The sequence below is a fragment of the Chionomys nivalis genome, chromosome 7, assembly GCF_950005125.1.
Source record: "Chionomys nivalis chromosome 7, mChiNiv1.1, whole genome shotgun sequence".
In the NCBI taxonomy this organism is placed as follows: domain Eukaryota; kingdom Metazoa; phylum Chordata; class Mammalia; order Rodentia; family Cricetidae; genus Chionomys; species Chionomys nivalis.
Window position 1 is genome coordinate 15,553,928 of NC_080092.1, and position 22,500 is coordinate 15,576,427.

General features: G+C 50.6%; 1 protein-coding gene across 1 annotated transcript in view; it reads right to left on the reverse strand.

Annotated features, from left to right (window-relative positions):
* Positions 1 to 11,107: 11,107 nt before the first annotated feature.
* Neurl1b (neuralized E3 ubiquitin protein ligase 1B) overlaps positions 11,108 to 22,500 on the reverse strand; it is a 33,984-nt gene continuing 22,591 nt past the window's right edge. The window contains exons 3-5 of the mRNA XM_057775670.1: positions 19,253 to 19,945; positions 16,103 to 16,228; positions 11,108 to 15,729 (exon numbers count right to left, since the gene is read on the reverse strand). Coding sequence (XP_057631653.1) covers positions 15,485 to 15,729; positions 16,103 to 16,228; positions 19,253 to 19,945 — 1,064 coding nt within the window. The 3' untranslated portion in view covers positions 11,108 to 15,484. The remainder of the gene's footprint in view (positions 15,730 to 16,102; positions 16,229 to 19,252; positions 19,946 to 22,500) is intronic.

Consider the following 22,500-nt stretch of genomic DNA (forward strand, 5'->3'; position numbering starts at 1 on the left):
AATGTATTGCTATGTTCATGCAGAAAAACAAACTAAGAAAATAAAATTTCTCCTCACTTATTTTCACTGTTCATCTATCAAGACCACCTTTGTTAACATGTCAGTAAATACCTTAGCATTATTACGTATGTGTGTGTGTGGCGTGTGGTATGTGTGGTGTGTGTGGTATGTGTGGTGTGTGTGGTATGTGTGGTGTGTGTGGTGTGCATGATGTGTGTGATGTGTGTGTGGTATGTGTGATGTGTGTGTGGTGTGTGTGTGGTATGTGTGGTGTGTGTGTGGTATGTGTGGTGTGTGTATGTGTGGTATGTGTGTGGTGTGTGTGTACTATGTGGTGTGTGTGTGTGGTATGTGTGTGTGGTGTGTGTGATGTGTGTGTGGTGTGTGTATGTGTGGTATGTGTGTGTGGTGTGTGATGTGTGTGTGTGGTGTTGTGGTGTGTGTGGTGTGTGTGGTATGTGTGTGTGGTGTGTGTGGTGTGTGTGTGGTATGTGTGATGTGTGTGGTGTGTGTGATGTGTGTGTGTGGCATGTGTGTAATGTGGTGTGTATGTGTGGTATGTGTGTGTGGTGTGTGTGTGGTATGTGTGATGTGTGTGGTGTGTGTGATGTGTGTGTGGCATGTGTGTGTGTGGCATGTGTGGAGTGTGGTGTGTATATGTGTGGTGTGTGTGTGTGGTGTGTGTGTTTGTGTTTGTGGTGTGTGTGTGTGTGGTGTGTGTGTTTGTGTTTGTGTTGTGTGTGTGTGTGTGTGGTGTACCTGCACACATCACGTAGAGGTCAGAGGACAGCTTGCAGGAGTCAGATCTCTACCTCTACCATGCAGTTTCAGGAACTGAGCCCGGGTTTTCAGCCTTGGTAGCGAGTACCTTTACCTGCTGAGCCATCTTGCTGGTCTGCCTTCAGCTTCCTCCCCATGAGAAACACATTTCTTTATTGTATTGCTGCAATACTGGGGATTAAACTGGGGCATTCCAGTGTGCTGAGCACATGCGTTCCCTCCCCTCACGCTATACCTCCAGCCTCTATTTATCTATTTTATTTTGTTTTCTGATTAATACAATATTTATTTTAATTACATCACATTGCACAGATGCTTTCGTGACAGCATACCAGAACTAGCCCCACGAGAGCGAATCTCAGACCTGCCACTGTATAGCTGGAGGAGGGGCCTTGGCCGATCTTCAGAGGGCCACTGTGCCCCTGAGAGAGCAGGCTGGCACTGCCAATGCTGCTGCCATCCAACCTGACTCAGTATTTTGCAGCCTCAATCCCGGGATGTGCAGAGGTCACCGTTCAAACCATACATGCTGGGTTTCAATTGCCACCTTGAAAAGTAGTTTGCTTTATCACCCAGCGACTTGCCACACACTCAAGGCAGACCTTTGAGTCACTGGGTCACCAGTTCCTCAAATTCTGAGACATTCATGTTCCCATAGCCAAAGTTAAGGTTTTAGCATCCTTACCACGACTATCGGTGTCTCTGTTTTCCACTGTCTTTCTTCATGGTTCCTGGCATACGTTGTCTGGGTGAATTAAAATGAGTCAGAGACCGGGGTGGGGGTGGGGGGGGAATGGGGGAGTGGGGGACACGACCCGGAAGGGGACAACGACAACCATGACCTGACACAGCACCACTTGCTGGTCCCTCAGGGTATGGCAATCCCGGGATCCTGTATTGGTCTCAGCTCCTCTAGTAAGCTTCCAGGCCAGCGCTAAGCCATCCAAAACCAGTCCCAATGTCACCCTGACATTCCCACCTCGTGTTAACACAGACCTGCAAAGTCAGTCACAGGTTTTTACTTTCCTGGTTGCTGGGTGTTACCTGGATGCGAGCCAGAGGAGATGCCATATCTCATCATGACCGCAAGAGGGCGATAATTCCTCATCTTCTGAAAAGAAAGGGTCAGTTCCTTCCAACTGCTTAAAGCCCCTTCCAACTTCAGGTTCATGCGGGTTGTCCCTGAGGAGGAACCTTGTGTAGCCCCATGGAGGAAGCCTGTTCAAGCGCTATCAGGTAATGGCATCTGGGGACGTCTTGGAGAAGAGCCTGGTGAACCAAGGCAGGAGAATGTCAACTTGGACTACTGCCCCAGCCCCAGCGGCGTGCCAACCTGCTGCCCTCTGCTCCTTGGCCTGGCATCCCCTTTCTGCCGGCGGGACTCAGGATGGTCTCTCTGCTGGCCAACAACTGCCCTGCCTCCAGTGCCTGGCTTTTCTTGAAGTCCTAGGGGAGTCTCCCTGCAAGTGCCAGTATCTGTACAGCCTCCACAGCAGCTAAAACAACACACCTGTGGAAAGGCATCCCTTGCCAGGCCCATTTGCCAGGGGACAGCCAAATGGGGCCCATGTGGAGGCAAGATCGGCACGGAGAGGGAGGAGAGTGAGAGCGAGCAAGGGATGTGTCTGGATGGTTCCCTTCTAGCGACTTCTGATGTCTGTCCTATGTTGGCTTAGAACCACCCCCCCGGGGGGGGCATCTCCTCTCCGCTGCGGTGGGCTGGCTATCCCCAAGGGCAGTGTAGAGGCTGGAAGCAACGACTGGGGCGCAGGCAGTTCCATTGCCTTCGCTGGGGAAGGCCTGGCCATTCCCACGCCTCTCCTGGAATGCAGAACTGCTCCTGGGAGTTGAGCGAAAGTGTGATTTTCCCTCTGGAGTCAGAAGGTCAGCCTCCCAAGCCTGGACCAGCATTCTTGACCAGGAGCCAAAATAAACATAGGGCACAGGGCCATGGCAAGCTCAGAAGCAGGCCCGGTAAGCCCCTGTCTCAACACCCCGTTTTCATTCCTTGTGACAAGGAGCTGCGCTAAATTCAGGGACTCCATTTGGTGGGGATGGGATGGAACGCAATAGCTCCACCGTGTGGCCGACTCTGCTGGGAGCGGAGTTGCACATAATCCTGCCATAGAACCTACCTGAAGGGAAGCCCAGCAGGCTTGTCGTTGGCAGAGGGTTGGGTGAGCAAGTCTAGTGGCCTTTATCCACAAGAGACATCTTCTGACACCCCCCCGCACACACGGATGCATATGTACTGCGGAACCCTTCTGCCCGATCCTGCAGCATTGGGAACAGCAGCCACTTGCCCTCCAAGGTTCCTGTCCCGGCACAGCCTTCACCTAACTGCTCCCACTATGGGAAATTATGAAGTATGTAAGATTTACTGAGTCCTGACCTAAACGGACAGTGGCTCAGGCTAGCCAGTTCAAGTCACAGTGATTGCAGGCTGGGTAGCCTATACACTGTGGACACTCAGAAGAATGTACAGTTTAAACTTATGGATTATTTATTACCAGAGTGTCCCATTTGGTATTCAGACTAATGCTGACCGTGGGCAACTGAAACCATAGAAAGGAAAGCCGGATAAAATAGAGCCTTGTACTTAGCACTGACTATATGACGTCACCATGACGTAACCCAAAGGTGGGGGATGCCCTTCCTCCTCAGAGATCCAGCAGGCTCAGAGAGGGAAGTAACTTGTCCAGAGTCTCACCCAGAAACTGACAGGGGCCCATGTGTGTGTCCATGCTCCCTCATCCACCATGCTGGATGCCATCAGATCCTCAGAGCACATGCGCTAGCCGGGACACTAAGAGCTTAGGCTGCATGCCCACCCAGAGGTGAGAGGATGGGAAGACGGACTTTAGTGAGGAGTCTCCCCTCCGTGAATGGCTCCAGGACACAGTCACACGCAGAGTGGTTTTGAGACCCCTGAAGAGGTCTCTCGCCAGGTAGAGCAGGTGTATGGGTTTCAGGCCTGACTAGCAACTCCAGAGCTGAGCCTGTTGCCCGAGCAGCTGGGGTTGCAGGAAAGGGCCTCAGCCACAGTCTGGGGAAAGATGTCTAGGCCTAGGCAGGCCATGTCTGGGACAGCAGGAAGAGAAAGGGAACCATGGCTGCTGCCTCCTCCCTCGGATTTCTGGAAACTTCTCCCTGTGTACATTTAATAGCTATGGTCAGACGCTATTCCCAGAACTAGATGTCTAAAAATACTCTATTTTCCACACCCCATATAGGAGCCAAAACAACTTCCAGGAGCAGGCTGAACTGTAGAAAACCTAGGTGAGGGACCCTGGCTCTGGGGGTACAATGGTACCCTGTGGTCCACACACTGCTGCTCTTTGCCCATCTGTATTCCAGAGTGGTTGGGATTCTTTTTGCTCTTCTCCCCTTTTTTCCTCCCTCTCTCTCCTCTCCCTTCTTCTCTACTGAGATTTACCCACTGGCCAGTTGGGCTTCAGGGAAAGAGGCAGCCTGTTCAAATCTCACCTCACAGTTCTCCTACAGTTCCTGCCCTCCAGGAGCCTCCTCTCCTTCCTCTGCACTACAGAGGTGTGATAGATGCCTTGGATAAACCTCTGGGACTAGAACCCAGGGCATAATTACGCCGCCAGAGGACAAACCTTTGGGATGCACAGTAAGGCATAGAGCTACCCTGTCTGTCAAATGCAAGCGGTGATAAAGCCTGCTCCAGAGATTCTGTGAGGCCCTGTGGGTGAAATGAAAGTCTTTCTCTTGCAGAAAGTGCTCACTAAACGACCCCTTATTATTAGCTCGGTGTGCAGGACTCCAGGAGTGAGGGAAAGAAAAACTTGTACGCATGTGTTATGGGCAAACTTGAGGTAGGCTCAGCTTCTGGCTGCAGCGGGGAGTGGGGGGGTGGTCTGGACTCTCACATCAGTAGGAGTGGGCCGGGAGAAGTGTGCCTGATGGGGAGAAAGGAGGACACTGATGAGTTCTTATCTGTATTGCTGTGATAAAGCCACTGGGTCCAAAAACAACTTGGGGAGGAAAGGGTTTATTTCATCTTACATTTCACAGTCCGCCATGAAGGGGAATTGGAGCAGGAACTCAAGGCAGAAACCTGGAGGAAGGAACTGAACCAGAGACAATAAAGGACACTGCTCACTGGCTTTCTCCCATGGCTCGCTCAGCCTGCTTTCTTATACACCCTAAAACCGCACGTCCAGGGGTGGCGCTGCTCACAGTGGGCTGAACCCTTCCCAGTCAGTCATTAGCCAGGAAAATGTCCCAAAGATTTGCTTACAGCCCAACCTGCTGGAGGCATTTTCTCAATTGCAGCTCCCTCCTTAGAGATGACTCTGGCTTGTGCCAAGTTAACAACAACAACAACAACCAGCATGTCACTAAATGATCCATGGCCTTTGTATCTGGATGGACCTGTCCCTCAGTCTCAGTAGCATGCTGGCTCAGACTGGTCTGTTTCTGGGTCTGCTTGCCCCTCCTGGGAGGTGGAGCTTTAGAGAGAAAGGACCCTGGCTTTGTGTCAGGTGAGGGCATGTGACAGAGACTGGCTCAGGGACTGGGCTTTTGACCCTTTGGATCGAAGAGAAAAACACTTTGAGACTTATCCAGAAACTTCTATAGAGTCACTGCGATGGTTAATATTAACTGCCAACTTGATCTAGAATTACAATGGAGATAACACTCCAGATACACCAGCGAGAGATTTTCTGGATTAGCCGCTGACGTGGGAAGACCCTAACTGACACACAGAATAAAAAGAGGAAAGCGGGCTGAGTCCCAGCATTCATTCCTTCCTGCTTTCTGATGTGGACCCAGGCTGGCTAGTCGCCTCCTGATCCTGCCACCATACTGTCCCTGACACGATGGGCTGTCATCTGGAACTATAAACCAAAACAACACTCCCTTCCTTTTCCTTGTCAAGTCTTTTGTCATAGAAGTGAGACATTGGTGCTCAGAAGTGGGGTTGTTGCTGTAAAGAACCTGACTGTGCCGCTCTTCGGCCTTTGGAAGTGTTCTGTAGGAACAGTGTGGAAACATTTGGGACTTTGATCTAGAAAGCCCTTGGGTGCTATCAGCAGAACTCCATGGGCTGTTCCCGTGAGAGTTTGGAAGACTGGGAAGCTAAAGAAATGCTAGCAGTGAAGGCCCTGCTCGTGAGGAACATGGCTTTTATTGACGACTGGGCTAGAGGTCATTTGTTTGACAAAGAATCTGGTTGTATCATCCCTATAAACTGAGAGGTACTTCAGTGAATCTGAACACAAGAGTCATTTGTTTGGTGAAGGCGGTTCCAAAGCAGGGCAGCATTCAGGCTGTGGAGTGGTTATTGCTCAGCACTCTTATGCAGGTCTACAGTCGGGGGGGGGGAAAAAGAGCAACAGGGGTAGGAAAGACATTTAAAAGTTCAGTTTGTTGAAGAAAAGATCTTGGGCAAGTTTAAAGTTGCAGCCTAGGCGCGGACTGCAGAAGGGGCTGTAACTATTAAAGGAACTTGCGGCTGAGCCAGGACAATAGAAAAGGTGCCCTGATGGCTAGACCTCACCACCAAATGTTCTACACTGTGAAAATGTAACTTCATTTGAGAGGGCAAAGCCTACCTACCTGAGTATGCTGAAGGGGAATCCTGCTCCTGGAAAGCAAATGCCCATGGAGATGCCCAGGGGCAGCATGCAGACAGGATGTACATGGAGCCTGAGCTCTCGTTTCCCAGGTACCCAGACCCGAATAATCACACAGAAACTATATTAATTACAACACTGTTTGACCAATGACTCAGACATATTCCTAGCTCACTCTTACATCTTAAAAACTTATTTGTATTAATCTATGTATCACCACGAGGCTGTGGTTTACCTCAATGATCTGGCATCCTTCAGGCAGCTATATGGTGCCTCCTTGACTCTGCCTATTCTCTCTCTCTCTCTCTCTCTCTCTCTCTCTCTCTCTCTCTCTCTTCAGATTTCCTGCCTGGCTTTACTCTGCTAAGTCATTGGTTGAGACAGCTTTATTCATCAACCAATAAAGGCAACACATATACAAAAGAACATCTCACATATCTTCCCTTTTCTGTCATATACAGAAGGACATCCCACATCATCTCTTCTTTTCTATCTAATCCTACCAGAGGCATTGCCCTGCTGGCTAGATTTTCTTCTGTTTTTCCCCAAGCCTTTGCACAAGTTTGGGATTTTCCAGTTGTAGCCTTTCTATAACAGCTCCATCCCCGGCTAGTGGCAGCGTTTGGCAGCAGCATTCATATGGTTTTGCACACAGGGAAGATTTAAGATTGTGGGGGTCATGGTGTCCTGTACTGGGGTTCCAGAGAGCTGCTGAGACCAGATAATGTGTGTTAGGGTTGGAGTCCCTGCAAAGAGGCCCCAAGAAGACTTTGCATGAAGCTGTGAAGGTGAAATCTAAACTACAGTGGAGACCTCAGGATACTAGAGATGCTAGAACCATGGACTGTCCACTGAAGAAAGATGAAGGCATGGATTAGAGACAGCTCAAAAGGAAAAGTGTGCATACTGCAAGGAGCAAAGCTGGAAGTGTGTCTACCTAACCCCTTTGGAGTTCAGATGGCTCCATCATGTGTCCCAGATGACAGAAGTGCAGCTGCAGGATTTGGTGTTTACTCTGATGGGTTTTGGTCTTGCTTGGGTTCAGTTATTCCTTGTTATGTCTCAATTTTCCCTTTTGAAGCAGGAATGTCTATTTTGTTCCATTGCGTGTTGGAATATGTGATGCGTTTCTATTTATTTGTTTAATTTACTTATTTTTATAGGTGCTCATAGTGAAGTGATTATCTTAGGTCTCGAATGAGATTTCAGCTTTTAAGTAGCATTGCACGGGTGTAGAAGTTCCTTCTGTTTGTGTGTTGCTTTCATTGGATAATGAATAAAGAAACCTGCCTTGGCCTAAAACTTAGGCAGGCGGAGTAGACTGAACTGAATGCTGGGAAGAAGAGCAGAGTGGCAGACGCCATGGATCTCCTGCCTAAGACGGACACTGGTTAGAATCTTGCCGGTAAGCCACAGTCATGTGACAATACCCAGATTAATAGAAATGGGTTAAATTAAGATGTAAGAATTATCCAATAAGAAGTTAGAGCTAATGGGCCAGACAGAGTTTAAATAATATAATTTCTGTGAGGTTATTTTGGTGTAAGCTAGCTGGGCGGCCCAGACAAACAAAGGGACCATTAAAGACCATAGGGACTTCTGAAGTTGGACTGAATGTGTGTTATAAGATGTTCATGTGCATACAGGAAGAAGGGCTGAAGACTGAGGCTTAAAAATGTCCTACTTGGGTATCAAATAGACAGGAGAGAATTTGGGATGTAGATCACTTTGGAGACAAATCTTTGGCTGTGTCTATGAGAGGATTTTTAATTAGGATAATTGAGGTGGGAAGTTCCACCTTACCTGCCAGAATAAAAAATGAGAGAGCAAGTCATGCACCAGCATTCACCACTCTCTGCTTCCTGACTGCAGAGCTGGTTATGACCGGCCCTCTCTTGCTCCTGCCTCTATAGCGTCTTCATCACCAGAAACCGTGAGCTAAAGCCAACCATCCCTCCCTTCAATTGCTTTGGTCAGGTTTTTGTCTCCACAATAGGGCAGATTTCTAACACGTTTACTAGTTGGCATGACATGTTAGGTGCCACTGGGGCACCTTAATTGCCACAGGCAAACCTGCCTAGCATGGCACTAACCTAGAAGAAAGAAGACTAGAGAAACAGAGGCAGTTGTATAACGAGTACCTGGGTCCAGCTGTCCGGGAAGCAGTTAGAAGTTAGAACCGTGATGTGGGAGGGTCTTCTGTTTTGTGTTGATTTCATTGGTTAATAAAGAAACTGCCTTGGCCATTTGATAGGTCAGCCCTTAGGTGGGTGGAGTAGACATAACAGAATTCTGGGAAGAAGGGAAGTGACTCAGACGCCATGCCTCTCCTCTCCAGGTCAGACGTGATGAAGCTCCAGCCCAAGATGGACATAGGCTAGAATCCTTCCCGATAAGCCACCACCTCATGGTGCTACACAGATTATTAGAAATGGGTTAATCAAGTTATGAGAGTTAGCCAAGAAGAGGTTAGATATAATGGGTCAGGCAGTGTTTAAATGAATACAATTTGTGTGTTGTTATTTCGGGTGTAAAGCTAACCATGTGGGAGCCGGCCGGGATGAAAAGCAGGCCTGCCCACAGCTCATCACTACAGAACTGACAGGTTCAACGTGTTCATTCAATACATTTTCCCTCCCTACTTTTTGCTCTTAAGTTGGCTTTCCTTCCCATTCTCTCCCTCCCTCCTTCATCTATCATCTATCTATCTAGGGTTTTTTTTTTTTTTTTTTTTTTTACAAGATCTCACAATGTATTCCAGGTCCAAAGAACACAGCTTAATGTAACAATTTTTCTTTATTAAAAAGGTCCTGGTTATTAGATAATATTCATGAAAATGTCACCCAGTACCAAAGAAACATGGTATCATGGGGAAAGGGAGCGGCCTGGGTTCTGAAAGGAGAGCAAACATAACTGTGAACAGTTCTGCTTTGACAGGATCTACTTCTTCCTCTGGGAGTCCTTGGTCTCTTCCTTTGTAAGTGGGAACTTCGAAGAGCCCTTGTAGACATCCTGTGGATATGGTGGTTTCCATGGCTAAGGCTAACGAAAGGCTGGTGCATCTCTCTTGCCCTATCATTCCTAACGCAGTGGTCCAGCTGGGATGTTCTGACAGGCTGGGGCTCCCCTCACCTTCCCGCTTGCATTCCAGGGGCTGCTGCAAGCCCACCCCAGTCACCTGGGCCTGGAACCCTGGACGACAGGAAGCCAAACAAGCCAGCCAACCTGGCCTTATCTCACCATGACTAAATGCGGATCCTAAACTCACACCGGCTGCCTGAGAATTCCAGGCAAATTCCAATAAATTCCAGCTGGGGTCAGCCACTCTTTGTGGGGTTTGCAGAACCGAGAGGTGATTTTCATTCTAACCTCAAGCTTTAATGAAATCATACCCGCTTGCTATAGCTGTTTAGCACCAGCTGGGTGGTGGTGGAGCACGTCTTTAATCTCAGCACTCAGGAGGCAGAGACAGGTGGATCTGTGAGTTTGAGGCCAGCCTGGTCTACATAGTGAAATGAAAGGAAGGGAGGGAGGGAGAAAGGGAGGGAGGGAGGAAGGGAAGGAGAGGGGAAGAGAGGAGAGAAGAGGGAAGGGGAGGGAAGGGGAGAGGAGAGGAGAGGAGAGGAGAGGAGAGGAGAGGAGAGGAGAGGAGAGGAGAGGAGAGGAGAGGAGAGGAAAAAGATGTGGATCTGGCAGGGAGTCACCATGAGCTCAGGGCAGCCCACTCTGATTACTTCTCTGTGCTGGTTGTGATGCATGGCTTCCTCACATCCATATCAGGTCAGCCTGTGTGTGTGATTTTAGACTGCCTCCCATCCCAACCTGGAACTTGCTATGTGATCAGGGTGGCCTTGAACTGGCTTCAGTCCTCCAAGCTCTGTCCCCATGGCTTGTTAACATTACACATTCCTGTGCTGTAAAGCCTAACATTTGTTGCCTGTTGGGAGTGCTGGACACTAGTGCCCAGAGCATCTCCAAGCACGACCACAACAGCAGTCACACCCACCCTGAAATCAAAGGTCTCTCAATGTGCAGAGGCCAAACCAGGGTACCAGAGTCAGGTTGCCCTGGCTTCACATGACAGCTTCCTAGTACCCTCTCATGGCTCACTCAGCCATTCCTACAGAGACGTCTGTCAGTTTGTCTATCCAGGCTGCTCCAATATTCCCAGGAAAAGGCCAATGCAAGTCCTGGGTCTAGGCAATCAGGGCTCGCATCACCCTGGTGTCAGGGATTGGTTCAGGAAGGGATGCCGCACAGGTTGGTCCCCTAAGGGACGGTGGAGGGCAGGATGCAGGCTGAGCAGTCATGTGGTTTGGAGAACACACCTGGGGAGGGAGGGCGAATAAAGGAGGGCAGGATGCAGAGCAATCGACTCAGGGGCGGAGGCTGCGTTCTGTTCTTCCCACCTTAGGCAGTTTGATACTTCCAGAGTTTCAGGAAGCACCCCTTTCGCTGCACACTTCGGGCTCTTCCTGCCTCGCTAACCGATACTGCTACTCACATCGCCACGATCAGTGTTCACCCTTATGAAAGGATTTCTCTGCGGCAGTTTTGCAACTGTACAGTGACATGGTCAGGACTAAGGACCGTCGAGGTTCTTAGGACGTGACCTCACCTGTTTTAAAGGCAGACAGAATTTGGAGCCCTCCCTCCACTCACCAATACAACATTCAGCACAATTAAAAAGAAATCTGATGAGACTTTTTTTTTTTTTAAATCAAGCCAGAGTTGTATTTGTTTTTCAAACAGGAAAGTTATGTTAATACAAAACAGATAAAAACAGACAAATATCAGAACACACAACACACGAAGATCAACGCAAACCCTTCCCGGCTCGCTCCCCAAGCTCTCAGGCCTTTAGTACGCTCCCCAAAGATTAGACAGGGCTGGAGAGTCACAGTATTGAATCAGAAAGGACAGACATGTTTCAGGGGGTCTGTACCCAGGTAGTGGGAGTGGGGTGGGGATGAACATTATCAGTCCACCAGCAAACCACAGGAGGGTCTTGGGGACTCCCCGCCAGCATCTGGAGCCCTACATCTGCTAGCTTCTTGTCCACTTTGAAGGGTTGCATTGTAAAGGATAAAAAGTGCACGCACACACACCTCCATAAGGCACAGACAGATTGTCGCATGGGCAGTTCCATTAGGGACCCGGGTGAGACACTGAAGTACTGAGAAGAGCTGGGAGGCTGTGTGTTCCTGAGCCATGGCCCCAGCCAGGGCGGGACGGAGGGTGCAGTGCAGTTACTGCTTCCCAGGCTCCGAGGCTACACAATGCCACTCTCAGCTGGGATTTGGGGCTCCTCTGGTTCCCAGCTCCTGGAAGTAGCCGGAAGAGGTCTCCCCAGAGACTCCCTGTAGAACCCGAAGGTGGCCATTGACTGGTGGGGTCCTGCTGTTTGGCAAGAGCTCACCACAAGGTACCCCCACATACCTAGTGCAGGTGTGGGAAGCTTTGTGGGCATTGTAATTAAATGGACCCAAGGCAACAGAATGGTCAAGAAAGTCCACGTGTTCTGCCCTGTCTTACCTTGTTGATGGCACCATTCTGGCATCAGGGCTGGGCACACCCTCTCTGTTCCCTCAGCACAGCTGCTCACATCCTGAGGTACTCAGCAAACGTCTGTTGAATGACTTTGCATCCATATATATGTGATGCTACTTCACTAAACTCCTGACTACACATAACCTGGCCCCTGAACTCATCTGCAGTCTTTTCCTGAGTACCTACTATGTGCTAGCACAGGACGCAACTCCAGAGCGAGAGATCAGTGTCTAATCTGGCCTCCAGCCTCCGGTCTGAGAGCTGCTCACACGTTCTGCCTCTGGCCCCGGTTCTCAACCTCATGTCCTGATCATGAGCCACATTGGTGAGCGGATGTTGGACAAGTAAAAACCCGTGTCACAGCCCCTGCAGGACAGCTGCCCAAGAAGCCAACCCCAAGACGGCGCCGACGATGCAGGAAGGAAGTGGAGAAGTCCACGTTGCTTGGGAAACAACCATTTTCCAGGAAGTTCTAGTGGACAGGATACGGCTGCCACAAATGGGGGGGTGTCACCTGGCCTCCCCCCATCATACTCTTGGCTTTTGAGGCTCACAGGGCACAAAATGGGCAGTGAGCCTGGAAAATGGGGGCGGGGTGCTGCCCGAGAGGGGTGTGGCCACAAGATCCCAGAAAGTGGTGGCCTAAGGTCCCTCTCCAGAGCAGCCCCACGTGACACTCCAGTGCAGAAGGGTAGCAAATACAAGAGCCTTAGAGGACACTTGTCCCCTCTAGGGTGTGGGCAGCAGAGGGACTGTGGCCCAGAACCTTCTACACAGATGCGGAAGCTCAGGCTTTCCAGGTGAGTTGAGGGAAAGAAGACTTGGGCAGTATTGAGCTTCCTGAGAAGTGAGGCAGGCCAGCCAGGACTAGATGCGGGGGGGGGGGGGGGGGGGGAGGATGGATGGGATTCTGGCCATGCCACTTCCTGTTGTGTGAGCCTTAAGAATCCTCACAGGATCTCACATCTCACCCGCCAAATGAGGACAATACTGTGTTTCCTAGATCCTGAGTACCCATTTCCTGCAGCTGAAGGTCTTGGACCTAGAAGCTGCATGTCAGTATCCTGGGGCTATGGTGTGTGTGGTTTTCACAATTCCCCGTAAGACGGTATGCCTTCTAATTAGTCAGGTCTCAGATGCGACTCAAGATGGCACCGAAACCTATATGCAGGGTCCTGCCAAAGGTGTCTCTCAAACTCAGTGTGCAGGCATGGAAGAGGTGAGAAGGACAGACACGGACTCCTTGCTCCCCTGCTCCTTGTTGAGATGAGACACACACACTGCCTCTAGGGCCTGGCTCCATTTATTCAGAGCCCTGGCAAATGCCCGGCTTTTAGAACAGAAGCAGCCCCCTTTGCTCTGTGGGAAACACGGCAGCTATTTCTAGCGGCTGCAGAGCGGGCTAAACAGGCCTCTGGAGCCTTTCTGCCCTGGCAGGGGTCATCAGGAGCATACCTGGTCCACCCCTGGCTCTAGGACCTCAGCTGTTCATTTCCTGGTAGTGGCCGTGGGTGACCCCTGCTGCAACGCCAGGGTCCAGCTGGGAGAGCAAGAGGCAAAGGGGAAGTGACTCTCCAAGGCCACGAGACGGGGCAGTTAGAGACTATGATCAGATAGGGCCATGGCTGCCTGAAAACCAAGTCACCACCGCTGGTGATGAGGTGACTCTGCCCATGCCCACCACATGGAGAAGCCAAAAACTTGGCTGCATAAATTGAGCTGGGTACCCAATGTGCCTGCTTCTCCGACTCTAACCCAGGCAGACAGGGGTTCCTGTAGCTCTTTAAAACATTTAACTGCATCCAGATAGGCATGGTGCGCGCCCTTAGTTCCAACACTCTGTAGGCAGAGGCAGGCAGATTTCTATGAGTTTGAGGCCAGCCTGATGTACAGAAAGAGTTCCAGGACAGCCAGGGATACACAGAGAAACCCTTTCTCAAAAAACAAACAAAAAAACTGCAAAGAGAAAGGGTGAACATGAGCCCTGCAGTCCCTAAGGGAAAAGCCAGAGGTTCTTGCTGGGGACAGGAATGGGGAAGCTGTGACTGAGTCAGACCCAGACACTCCCAAGCAGAGAAGCTACGCAGGCCCGGAGCTCCGCCACCCAGTCACACTGACTGTGGCTTGGGCCTCTGTCAGGTGGTCCATGGCTCCTGTCAAAGCCTGTCCCATGAGCCTCACTTCTTAAATGCTTCTTTTCTCCCTTCCTCCCTCATGGCAAGAGATGCTGTGAGAAAAAGCTGCTCCTCACAAGCTGCCTCAAGCTTCCTCAGAACGTGTGGGTCTCCCAAGTGCCCTGGCACCAGGCTTCCAAGTAGGAACCAAGAAACAGAGGGGCCAAGGAACCCTTCTAAAGGTACATACAGCTCCCAGCGGGCAGATGGAATGCCAGAACGGCAGCTCTTCAGAAGAGAGGGGTATGCCTGGCTAGAACATCAGCAATGGCAAGGTCTGGGAGCCTACAGAAACAGGTCTGGCCCAGTGAGAGGGGACCAGGGCCAGGGCCAGGGTCCTGGGAAATGTCAGCAAACAGGTCCAGGAGTGGGGAGCATCTCAGTCAGCTCTTCACAAGTATCTAACAAGTGTATTAGTTAACACCTTAATAGTCAAGAGGAAAAGGAGAGGATCAGGACACGGTCCAGATAGGGAGTCTGGGTCTTCTAGCTTCTGCCAGCTGGTGGCTGGGACATGCCCACATCTCTCCTTAATTCTACCACTGGAGTTACGGAGTCACCCCAGAGAACAGGAGGGGCATTATAAAACTCCAGGGCATGTAGGGGCGGGGCCGAGGGGCGAGGCGCTTACTGTTCTACTGGCTAGGGATGAATCCTCAGTCGCCATGGGAAGGTAGCTCCTAGTCTGCGTAAGTCACCTGTGCTCTTCTGTCCCCGCCCACCTTCCCCCTCAGTAAGAGCTGTTTCTGGGAGCTGTAAACAGTGAAGTTATTTTTGCTTTCCCTTAGGAAATGTGAGTGCCTCTTTCTATACCGTCGAAGGAGTTCTGTGTAGGTAGGTTCAGGCCTCATGTGTTCAAAGCTAGCTCGTTGCAGAAACCCACACCCCCAGAAAGTGGACAACCATCACATTAACATCTGGGCCCGGATTGCACATCCCTTAGTGTTAAATACCCTCCGGGAGACGACAGAACACCCGCACACATGCCCTCACCCGCTCGCTCGCACTCATTCCCTGTGCTATCTCCCCCCCCACCCCGACACACACACTCAACCCAACCCCGAAGAAGCATTGCACAGACAGAGGGCACCCTTTCCCAGCGGAAGGTCACCAAGAGGCAGGTGATCTGACAGGCAGTTCCTGAGCTGAATCTTGGGACAGGCTTTTGGGGGCAGCGTGTGTCTGAGCCAGAAGCAATGCTTGCCTGGGCTCTGGCCCCCAGGGCCTCATCACCACACCTGTCCTGCCTTGCTCATCACTGCGAGTGGCAGATGAGAGATGGCTTCTGACTTTGGGCTCCCTGGTAGCCATGGTGTCGCCCACCTGACAGGGGCTTCCGAAAGGTGACCTTGCCTTGGCTGAGCCAGCGGCACCCCGCTACGGCCTGTAGATCTTGATGACATCCTTGATGGGCCGCCGGCAGATGGGGCAGCAGGCCCGTGCCTGCCTTCGGAGCCGCAGGCCGCAGCTGTGGCAGAGGCACATGTGTCCACACGTATAGATGACCGTGTCCACCTCGCTGTCGAAGCACACTGTACACTCTCCGTTCCTGCTGCCCACTGGTTCAGGTGCAGAGAAGACTGGGGACATTGGGGGGCTCAGCGGGGAGCTGGGGGCGGTCACTGCCAGAAGGAAGGTAGGACATCATTAGTGACATGGCTCTCAGGGGGCTGTGCTGGGCAACCCCAAGAACGCAGTGTTCCCATGGTAGAAACGGGGCACAGTGTGGAGAGTCCCATCTTCGTCTACCTCTTCAGTTTTACACATTTTTGATATTGCCGTTCTTTTGCACAAAGGTTAACTGGCTTCCTCAGCAGCTTTTGGGCCTCTGAACCTCCATATTTATGCTCCCACTGAGCACACCAGAAGGAAGGAGCAGATGCAATGGAAAACACAGCAGACCTGCTCAGCCAGCAGAGGCCAAGGCCACCGGCACAGCTAAAGAACCCACGCCATCAGGAACCCCTGCGCCCTTGGAGGTTTACATTTCCTTACCCAGAGATGACTCTGATGCCGAGGAAGACTGGTTGACACCAAAGGTCATGTCTGAATCACTGTCATCCTGGGAGCCGCTGAAGGATCCCGATGGGGTTGTGGTCTCAGGGCTGGACTGCAGGGTACCTGGGAGCCGAAGAGACTCCATTAGGGGTGTGCGGGTGGCACAGGCTCTGCCAGTCCCTGCTCCTCATCCCTCTGCAGCCCTCTCTGCAGCCCTTCTGTCTGGGAAGCAGATTAGAGTGACCGACCAGGGTTCCATCAATGTGGTGGATGCCTGTGTTTTGCCTGCCCAGCCGCCATCCCTACCTTGGGGCATTCACAGGGGTACAGCTACAACTTTACCCCTAATCAGAAATAGCCTTAGGATAACCAGGTCAGGTCCAGAGAACCTTCCATTCTCCAATCCCACTGTGACTCAAGGAAGGGCACACAAGCCAAGCAAGGCCACCCTGACACTGCCATTAGAACTTTTTGTAAAGGAAAGGTTTGTGCCACTGAGAGAGGAGCCAGGACAAGGCTTGTCCTGATGGCACTCACGCATTATCTAGACCTAGCTTTCCCAAATCCGTCCGACAGACTCCTGCGCTTCCGAGTTACACTACCCTTTGTTGCATGGGGCACATAGAATGGGGTTTTGTCACAGCTACAGGATCCTGGGCTGTGACTAATTCTCTCTGCCAAAGCTCAGTGCTAATTCAGAAAATATGTCCCTCCTTGGGAAGAAGAGTGAACCTCCTTTACTCCGCTTGATGGAAAGTCAGCTAACATAGCAGGAACTTGGACGACTTGTCTCAGGCTGAAATATTAGGTGATTCAACAAGAACAAAAATAATACCCATTAAAATCCCAGCAAAATTCTTCAGAGACCTCAAAAGAACGGTACTCAACTTCATTTGGAAAAGCAAAAAAACCCAGGATAGCCAAAACAATCCTGTGCAATAAAAGAACTTTTGGAGGCATCACAATCCCTTACTTTAAACTCTACTACAGAGCTACAGTACTGAAAACAGCCTGGTATTGGCATAAGAACAGACAGGAGGAACAATGGAACGGAATAGAAGACCGGGATATCAATCCACACATCTTCAAGCACCTGATCTTTGATAAAGAAGCAAAAAATATCAAATGGAAAAATAAAGCATATTTAAGAAGTGGTGCTGGCATAACTGGATATCAACATGTAGAAAAATGAAAATGGACCCATATTTATCACCATGCACAAAACTGAAGTCCAAATGGATCAAAGATCTCAACATAAAGCCAGCCACACTGAACCTTATAGAAGAGAAAGTGGGAAGTACACTTGAACTCATTGACACTTCCTAAATATAACCCCAGCAGCACAGACACCGAGAGAAACAATTAATAAATGGGACCTTCTGAAACTGAAAAGTTTCTGTAACGCAAAGGACATGGTCAACAAGACAAAACGACAGCCTACAGAATGGGAAAAGATCTTCACTAACCCCACATCAGACAGAGGTCTGATCTCCAAAATATACAAAGAACTCAAGAAATTCGACACCAAAAGATCACATAACCAATAAAAAAAAAAAATGAAGTACAGACCTAAACAGAGACCTCTCAAAAGAGAAATCTAAAATGGCTGAAAGACACTTAAGGAAATATTTAACATCCTTAGTCATCAGAGGAATGCAAATCAAAACAACTCTGAGATTCCATCTTACACCTGTAAGAATGGCCAAGATCAAAAACACTGATGACAACTTATGCTGGAGAGGTTGTGGGGAAAAGGAAACACTTCTGCATTGCTGGTGGGAATGCAAGCTGGTATAACACCTTTGGATGTCAGTGTGGTAATTTCTCAGAAAATTAGAAAACAACCTTCCTCAAGATCCAGTAATACCACTTTTGGGTATATATACAAAGGATGCTCAATCGTGCCACAAGGACATGTGCTCAACTATGGTCATAGCAGCTTTGTTTGTCATATCCAGAACCTGGAAACAACCTAAATGCCCCTCGATTGAAGAATAGATAAGAAAAATGTGGTACATTTACACAATGAAATACTACACAGCAGAAAAAAATAACAACAGCTTGAATTTTGCAAGAAAATGGATGGAGCTAGAAAACATTATTTTGAGTGAGGTAACCGAGACACAGAAAGACAATTATCACATGTACTCACTCATAGGTGGTTTTTAAACATAAATCAAAGAAAGCCAGCCTACAAACCACAATCCCAGAGAACTTAGACAACAATGCGGACACTAGAGAGACTTACATAGATCTAATCAACATGGGAAGTAGAAAGTAGAAAATACAAGATCTCCTGAGTAAATTGGGAGCATGGGGATCTTGGGGGAGGATTGAAGGGAGGAGGGGAGAGGCAGGGAGGGGAGCAGAGAAAAAATGTAGAGCTCAATAAATATCAATAAAATAAAAAACAAAAATAAAAGCAAAATAATCCTGGCCAACAGCCACAGGCACCCTGCGCCTCTTCTGCCCTCCTTCAGACACCCAGGTTGTAGCTACCTATGACAATTCTGTGTCAGGCACCAGCTAGGGGCCTGAAGAGCGGTCCATCATTTCATCCCTATGGTAACCTCACCTTGGACACAGCACTCTCTTCCACCCAGGATACTGAGAACTCAGGAGAATGATATCTGCCCTGCACTTCAGGGCTGTGTGACCCATGGATCGTTGCCCTGTGTGTAAATGGGGATTCATAGGTCACTGGGAGCATCCAGGGCAACGTGGTGGTAAGGCAGCTGTATCTGCTCTGAGCTGGGCTGTGAGGATGGCACTGTGCTCTCCGGACCCTTCGCTACCCCCTCTGCTGCAGCAAATGTCATACTGTGCAGCTGTCCCTGTCGGCGTCTCACATACAGTGGGTGGGTGTCTTGTCTCTTTGCTGACCAGACAGCACAGGCAAGAATCATCTCAAAACAGAACTGCTCTGCTTTCCCTTCGGTTTCTGGACGTGTTGGGGTGCTGCTTCTCTTGCATATGCTAATGATTTTCTCTCTCACACAATTAATATCCATTATGCATTTTCTTTTAAAAATCCTAATAAAATTAATCATAAGGGAAATAAAAACTACACCCATCGGCCGGCCAGCCAAGCCCCGACAGCAGCCCGGTGCTAGGGGGAGCTCTTGTCGAGGACCCTGGGTTACTCACCCAGAAGGCGCAGCTGGCCTGCCGCTCCGCCGCGCACCGCGAAGAATGCCCAGAGCGCCTGCGAGGTGTCCACGCACAGCAGGCGTCCCCGCGGGCGCCCGTTCACCGCGAGCAGTACGTCGCCGCCCGGCCGCAGGGTGAAGCTGAGCGCGTCGCCGCCGCTGGGGACCGGCCCGGCGCGCGCCACCACCCAGTATTCCTTGCGGTCCAGCAGCGCGGCGGGGTCGGCGGGCAGCTCGGATGGCCGCAGCGCGCCGGGATCGCACGACGTGATGCCGAAGGCCACAGCCGCGGGTGCCGCCAGTCCCGGCCGGCCCACCTCCACGCACAGGCTCTCCCCCGGCCGCAGTGGCCGCTCGGAGAACACCAGCGTGCGGCCGCCGTCGGGCCGGGACGCGCAGGCCAGCCTGCGATCGGCGGACAGGCTCACGTCGGGGCCGCGCGTGGCATGGAAGCGTAGCTCCGCATCCAGCAGCGCGGGAGACGACGCGGGCCGCGAGCGATCGCGGGCCACGCACGGGACAGCGGCGTCCTGACGGCCGAGAGCCAGGTGACCCAGCTTGGCCACCACCTGGTTGTTCTCCAGCTCATTGTTGTCGAAGTTGGCGGTGTCGTGGCTGCCGGGAGGAGGGCAGGCACTGAGGCGGGCCTGGCCCAGGCGCAGGGGTGTCAGTGTGTCCGCGAAGGTGCTCTCTGCGGGACAGAGGAGTAGCATCAGGAGGCCCGCGGGCACCCTGGACCCCATACCCGTGTCCCTGAAGCCCCAGACCCCAACTTCAGGCCTCAGACCCTGGACCCTGGGTTCTCTTGACCTCTGACTCCACACTTCTTAACCCCCAAACCTCAGAACATGGATCTTAGATAGCAGCCCCCACCCCAATCTCAGACATGAGGCTGCAGACCCCAGCTCTTCCACATCTCATCCCAGACTTCAGGCCCCACTCCTGAACTCCTAGACCTAATGACCTCAGCTCCCTCGGATCTCATCCCAGATCCTCGCGTGACCTCAGACTCTGGCCCCCAGATCCTCTGACCTTGTTCTGCAGGTGGTCTGACTGGATTGCATGCTACCTGAGCCTCCGTCTTTGCTGTACCTGACTTCCAATTGCTTTAAAAAGGGCTTTCTTGGCCCGGTGGTGATAGCACTTGCCTCCAGCACTAGGGAGGCAGAGGTAGGTGGATCTCTGTGAGTTCGAGGTCAGCCTGATCTACAGAGCTAGTTCCAGGACGACTAGGGCTGTTACACATAGAAACCCTGTCTCAAAAAAACAAAAAATGAAAAAACAAACAAACAAACAAAGGGCTTTCTCTTCCTTCTCTATCTTGCTTCCTCTTTTTTCACCCCCTGACCAGCTTGTTCTTGAACCTATGAGCTTCCATGTTAGTTTCTCAAGTCCTGGGGTTCATGCACCAAGCCCAACTTTTTGCCTTCTTCTGTCCTTGTCTCTCTCACTCTCCAAGGTTGTCATACATTTGTACGTCTGGGCATTATTGTTTCCCTAGCTAGAACATAATAGCAACTTAAAGAGCTGAAATCCTATATTGGGTCCTACGTGTGGCAGGTTAATCTGAACTCATGTATCTCATTTAAATAATGTGATTGATAGGTATGAACTATTGCTACTGCCATTTGGCAAAGACGGGAGCTGAGACATACAGTGTAGGGGGCATGACTTGGCACAGAATCCAAGCTGTCTTGTCTAGATTCAGGACTCTTCAATACAGTAACTCTGGGAACAGAAACGACAGAGCACGTGATAGACCGGGGAGGGAAGAGGAAGTGTGGATGCCAGTGTCTGCAGTGAGAGGTACCTCTGATGACTGAGGGGATTGGAAGAGCAAGAGGTGGGGAGAGTCAAGAGCTCCTTCTAGCAGGTTCAGTGTAAGGCTGAGGTGTCACAAGCGGCAGGTGGACAGCGGGCAGGGTGAGGTGTGCTTCTGGGAACTCTAGTTTGCTAAGTCCTCTGGGTTTTCTGTGATGGGAGCTAGGGCCTGGATGATTAAGAGGAAGCGTAAGTTCTGAGAGCCAGGGCTCAGTACACGCTACTGGACGTGCTGGTCCCAGAGGGTGAAAGCTGGGCTGAGGAGCAACTCTGCCCTGTGAGGATGGGTTTTTGTAAGGGAACAAACCTGAGCCCCGATTCCCTCTAGCTTCTGTCTCACTAGGTGATCTCTTCTGCTTGTGTCCGCCACCCTGATGGCAGCTCCCAGGGGCCCTGCCAGAGGCCAGATCAGGAAGGCAGCCCTATAGGCTCTTTCAACCACCACAGCATGCTAATTCAACTTCCCAACAAAAATTCAGGTATTCTGTTCCAGCAGACAGAAGAGTGACTAACATGGAAGTCGATGGTGTAGAGATGGCTTTCAAGGCCTGCCCATGTCCTCAGACTAGCAGGTAAGGAGAAATGGTCTCGCTTTCTGAACGCTTGTTCGAGCCTATAGCTGTTTATACACATACCTATCTTCATGTTGTTACATACACACACACACACACACACACACACACACCTCTGTACTCTGGGTGACTCTAAGAGCTGAATATATACTTAAGATATGTTTGTATGAACTTTTAAAACATTTTTGCATATTTTTGTTTATGTGTGTTTGTATATATGTATGTGTGCCACTTGCATGGCTGCTGCCACGGAAACCAGAAGAGGGCACTGGATCCCTGAAACTGAAGTTACAGATGTTTGCGGGCTACCATGTGGGTACTTGGAATAGAACTGAGTCCTCTGGAAGAGTAGCAGGTGCTCTTAGCTGCTTAAGAGCCCCATATGTACTGGTTTACATGTGTTTTATGTGTGCTGTGATATATAATTTAAGAAAATGAGTGCGGCTAGCATATAATCTAGGGCCTCTGTCTCAGCAGAGGGCATGCAGCCTTTTCAGTCAGGTACATGGTGCCACGCAAGGCCCAGGCAGGACTGCAGCTGGGGCTTCTGTATCCACACCCAGATTTTCCCTCAGAAAGAACAACCCACCCTCATAATTATAACCCGAGGAGTCCGGGGTTCTTCAATATGGCCAGTCACTACTACCCACCCCCTGCCTATGGCCACAAGTCAAGAGATGGGGTTTGAACCCTAATGGGTCAATGAGGCCTTTATGTCTTGAGACCTAGATAAGCAGTTGGTAGGACACAGGACTGTCATAGCAGGTGGGTGGCCCTTCGTTTGCCCCACAGGATAGCCAGACTGAGGAAGAAGTTTATAAAATAACATCAGAGCAAGAAGTGAAGAGCCACC